At 34.8% G+C, this 5,178-nt stretch overlaps 2 protein-coding genes across 4 annotated transcripts; both read left to right on the top strand.

Annotated features, from left to right (window-relative positions):
- The first annotated feature begins 6 nt into the window (after nt 1-6).
- Nucleotides 7-2,469, top strand: LOC105562463 (protein KBP homolog). Of its 2 annotated transcripts, XM_012013326.1 has the most exons (3): nt 7-188; nt 273-1,354; nt 1,476-1,595. In XM_012013326.1, the coding sequence occupies exons 1-3, from the start codon at nt 134-136 to the stop codon at nt 1,503-1,505; spliced, it is 1,167 nt and encodes a 388-aa protein (XP_011868716.1). In that variant the 5' UTR covers nt 7-133; the 3' UTR covers nt 1,506-1,595. The 2 variants fall into 2 exon arrangements, with proteins under 2 accessions (XP_011868716.1, XP_011868715.1); XM_012013325.1 differs by having other exon boundaries at nt 273-2,469.
- Nucleotides 2,470-3,142: 673 nt separating this feature from the next.
- On the top strand, nt 3,143-3,991 carry LOC105562465. Of its 2 annotated transcripts, XM_012013328.1 has the most exons (3): nt 3,143-3,382; nt 3,485-3,544; nt 3,624-3,991. In XM_012013328.1, exons 2-3 carry the CDS (start codon nt 3,490-3,492, stop codon nt 3,917-3,919), a joined length of 351 nt encoding a protein of 116 aa, XP_011868718.1. In that variant the 5' UTR covers nt 3,143-3,382; nt 3,485-3,489; the 3' UTR covers nt 3,920-3,991. The 2 variants fall into 2 exon arrangements, with proteins under 2 accessions (XP_011868718.1, XP_011868717.1); XM_012013327.1 differs by having other exon boundaries at nt 3,143-3,544.
- Nucleotides 3,992-5,178: the final 1,187 nt, after the last annotated feature.

A 5,178-nucleotide genomic window follows, 5' to 3' on the forward strand; every position in this document is an offset into this window, starting at 1 on the left:
TCCACTTCTTGTGCATAGCACGTGTATGCGGAAATCCCCTAGGTAGTTAGAATTAGAGAGCGTTTGAACTTGCAGGTCGTAACGTGGGTTCGTGAATTCATACTAAAACTTGTCCTTGTATCATCAAGCAACAATGTTCGCGTTCCTCAAGCAAATAATGGCAGAAAGACGCGCATTCGTTGAATTCGGTAATGTATAGAAATAATTAAAATCCATAAGATCGTAAGACGTCCATTGATTTTGTAACCTGTTAATCCTTGCTGTTTATACAGAACCTGTATCGCCCGAGTCCGCTAACTCCATGAATATTAGTAAGAAATTTTTGCACATCCTAGAATTGTCGTTTGAAGCAAAGAGCCTGATCTATGACACGAAACTTTCTAAACCCGGAATGCAGTCTAAGAAGAAAAAGAAACTCGGAACGATAGAGGAGAGAGTAGATGTGTTGTATCATAATGTAATTGACGTTTTAACGGACACGAATTTTGACGACATTATTGCTCTAGCGACAGCTTATCACAACATAGGTTTAGGAAATGCCGCTTTAACAAACCGTGACAATCTTGAGGGCGCCGTAAGATCCTTTTCAAGAACTTTGCTATTGTTGGAAGGAAAAATGCTGAACCGTAAAGCTATATTGATATCTATAAGTGCTCTCAACGAATTGAATTTAGCTTGTGGAAAATTGGAGCAACAGGATACTCCTAAATTGTTAGATATAGCATTAGACCTTTATGTTAAATACGTAACAAGGAGTAATAGTAATTGGTATCCTGATCCTATCAACTTGGCGAGTGTTATTGGCATTAAAGAAGAAGAATCAAATCCTAGGATTATGTTGCACAATTTACATTATACAACCTTACAGGACCATGCACTTGATTACCTTGCAAATCCGAAAAATAAGCACGCATTTGTAAAATATTTGCATACCACATTAAATATCCGATTGACAGATATGATATCCAATGGAACACAATTTGATGAAAAATACGTTAATTGGGCACTAATGTTATTTGAGCTGTCTAGATACTTCCTGGCAAACGGTCGTTTCAGTGAAGCAAAAAATCACATCGCTCTTGCAGATTACGTGATATACAAATTTTTTGAAGATAGATTGAGTAAGATAGAGGAAAGAGAGAGAGAACGGTTTAACGACTTGCACGAAAGTTATGATTATGTCTGTGCCATGAGTAATAAATTTTGGGGTTCCTACGGAGTTTCTCTTTTACGTTACTGGATGAAAAAGTTCTCGCATAATAAAGAAAACAAGTCTGATGAGATAGAAGATGTTTTGTCGCTATTGAACATAGAATCCGAGAAGCCAGATTTAATATTTTCTGACCTAGAACAAGTATTAGAATGCATAACAATTCAGATCACAGAAACATGTATATTAAATCATACTGATGCCAAATCGGTTTTTATAAAAACTTTGAGATGCCTTGATTCGGCAAAGGAATATTTTGTTGCAGACACTGACATTGAGACTCACACAAAAATAATACTTAAAATTTCGGAAACGTACAAATATTTAGCGGGTTTTGAAGAACAATATGATAAGAAGATAAAACTGCATAAACGACGAGTGGAATGTTTGGAGGACGTCCGTCGGAAATTCAATGAAACAGTTGATACAAAGACAGAATTACAAATTTATAAACAGGTGTGGTACGAAATTGTGGCTTCGTGTTCTACGATTGTAAATTTAATGCTCGAAGAAGCATATTATGACGAAACATTTAAAGAGGTATCAACAAAGTCTGATCGATATATGAAACTGATCGCAGAAAATATTAATTTATATTTTAGTGTAGTTTAGATTTTTCAACAAATTTAGCTCTTTTCTTTTCAAATCTGTATGTCTCGCATTTGTGACTTTACATTGGGGAATACTATTCAGATGAATTATCATACAATTCTTGAATGAGCCATGTTTCTAAACGTTTTTATAGGACAGACATACGTGCAAAAACATTTAACGCTATTGTATTTACAATTAGTACACTCTTGTAATTTAATTAATAATCATTTACATAATATGCAATGTTACACATAAACGGCCAAATTGCAAAAGTTAGCAATGCTTGTAGAACTGTGTGAGAAAAATATTGGACGAACAATTTGAATTTTTAAGTAATTTCTGTTTGTTTAACAATTTGAAGACAAATACATTTTGTAAAATTAAGTGCATTGACAACAAACTAAGAATATATTAATTACCTTTTTTTTTTACCATTCTCCTAGCAGCATGTTTGATTCCAAAGTAAAATGCATTACTGTTAACTTGAAAGAAAAAACTAATCTTGCTCGGATAGTGTCGAGCAGGAACATCAATATCACTTTTATATAGTTACAACTGGAAAAGAGAGATTGAACGTTTATGTTCGTTTACAACGCGGAATGTATAATTAAAACTTTCTGAAACGCGTCTTGCAGAGAATTGATCAAATATTAATAGGATTTGAGGTATACTAACAAACTCCCTGAATTTTCTAACTGCTGGGTAGAAAATCTTATCTGCTTGCTTTGTGCTTTACACGTTTTGTCTCTGCTTGCTCCCTCTGAGAGTTCCTTCACTGATTTAAAATTGAAATTTATCTTGACAATACATCAAGTATTAGCGAGTGAGAAATGTTTCAGCTTCTAGTTGAACCAATATTTTTTGCTATGTCAGCTTTCATATCAATAGAGGAAGGTCCTTTATTATGAGATAGGATTCTAATATGAGATAGCGATGTTTCTGTTAAATTAATAGGCGTCATCGGTTGATTCCATCATGAATTTATTGCCCTTTGAGCGAAGTCTGTTTAGTAGAAAATTCGTTGTTGGATTGTGTAATCGTAGCGAAAAAAGATTCGCGATTGAATTTGGACGCTGAAAACTTGCTCTATCTCGTATTAGAAACCTATCCCATAATAAAGGACTTTCATCTATAAGAGGAATTTTAGATAATTATAAAATAATTAAATTATTGATATCAATCGCATTGAATTCAAACATATTGACACGCAATTTCAAAATTACACCACTAAATTCGAGCAAATTTTATAATAATTTTTTGCTGCATTTTATCAATACTATTCATATTTTGTAAATTATATTACTGTGTTCAGCACAGCCCTTGATGATTTTGAACGGTACCTGCTACCTTCGAGCTGAAAAGTGGGGCAAGAGTTCCGCTATGTCCTATTAAGTAAATAAAGTAGTATATGTGCATCGACTATCAGTGACACACCGACGCACACATTCCACTTTATTTACCTAACAAGACATGGCGGAATTCTTGCCTCACTTTTCGAATGTAGCAGTCTAGTAACATACAGAAGTCTGTGGTTGAAACCTTCGGTCCCTCCCAGTCTCGCACAAAACACGTGTCCTGGTAAGTCCCCTACCTAAGCTTTAGAACACTCGATCACTCGCGACACGTCAGAACACGCTTTTCTAAATTTATCTCGAAAATTGTCTTTGTATCAATATCGAGCAATAATGAACGAGTTTCTTATACAAACAATGGAAAGAAGACGCAAATCCCTCCAACTTGGTAAGTCATAAAAATAAAGTGGATCGTAAAAGAGTTTCGTATAATAATCTTTTAATGGAAACTTGTGCTGTCTGTACAGAAGCGAAGCCGCCCTCTGAGAACGCTGAAAGTATGGATATTAGTAAGGAATTTTTGGAAGTCGTAGCATTGTCGTTTGAAGTAAAAGACCTGAGTGAAAACAACGTGTGTTCTGAAGGTGACCAAATTATTAGACGACTAAAGAGCTCAGTGGATAAATTGTTTGATGTGGTCAATACTCAAGCAGACGTAAAATTTGACGACATGGTAACTTTAGCGGTAGTTTCTTGTCATTTTCATGCAACAGACATACATGTTAAAATGTGCAATATTCTTACATTTATTATGCTCTTGTAATTTTGTAGTCAACAATATTTTATTAAGCCCACTTTACACGATCTATAATTCGCAACAGAATTCGAGACAGAATTCCATTTTTAAATTTTTATGTATCATGTAATACAGAAAACATTTGAACAATCAGAATTATAATTATAATGCTTCAATTTTGTAAATAGAAAAGATGCAGCAAATATGTGTAGCGCATGAAAATGCGTGATTGATTAATTGTATCTGGTCTAATGAAAAACCTTAAGCATTGATTGCTGTGAGTATTTGTGTCCAATCGGCAGGGAAAACGGACCTCATCCATATGTACATACATCCTTAGAAAAGATTTCTGTTACTGAGACAAAAAATATTCTTGACGCATTTCTATTTCTCGCAACCTCGCTCAGTATAAAAATAAGACAATATGAAAATAAAATCTATAATTCTTATTCTCCTCTATCGCATAAAAAGATTGACTTACTATATTGAGATAAGAGTAATTTGTATAAATTTAAGTTTACATATTTTTGCGTTTAGATTTAATTTTCCCTCAGTTTTACAACGTACAAAGTTTGCACCACGATATTCGACAAAGGACGATACATACCATCATTTTATTCTAGATTTTAGAATTTTTCATTTAAGATTAAAATATTCTTTTCTCTGTAATATATAAATATGATTAGCGCTATATGGTTTAGTCATTGGCTGATCAGTTCATATGCACTATTTGACACAATGGCCGCGTTCAGCAGACACAACTGTTGAGTGAGCGCTCAGTATGATTGGTTAATACTTTTAGATCCAGCCAATCATGTTAAGAAATCATTGAGCGCTCACTCAACAGTTGTGTCTGCTGAACGCTACCAATGGCCGCGTTCAGCAGACAACTGTTGAGTGAGCGCTCAGTACGGATTGGTTAATACTTTTAGATCCAGCCAATCATGTTAAGTAAGTCCCAGTCTACAATAGATGATTTAAGCCCTAAGCTTTAAGAAATTGGCCAATCACGGTCAAGTATGAGTAGAATGCGCGACTGTGATTAGTCAATTTCTTAAGGCTTAGGGCTTAAATCTCTATTGTAGACTGGGACTAATGGCCGCGTTCAGCAGACACAACTGTTGAGTGAGCGCTCAATGATTTCTTAACGTGACTGGCTGGATCTAAAAGTATTAACCAATCATACTGATCGCTCACTCAACAGTTGTGTCTGCTGAACGCGGCCATTGATCTCCCTGGTAAAAATTCCGTTAGAAATTCGGATAGAACATGCATTAAATTCTATC

The sequence above is a fragment of the Vollenhovia emeryi genome, unplaced genomic scaffold (assembly GCF_000949405.1).
Source record: "Vollenhovia emeryi isolate VEMERY1.0 unplaced genomic scaffold, V.emery_V1.0 DF939187.1, whole genome shotgun sequence".
Taxonomy (NCBI): domain Eukaryota; kingdom Metazoa; phylum Arthropoda; class Insecta; order Hymenoptera; family Formicidae; genus Vollenhovia; species Vollenhovia emeryi.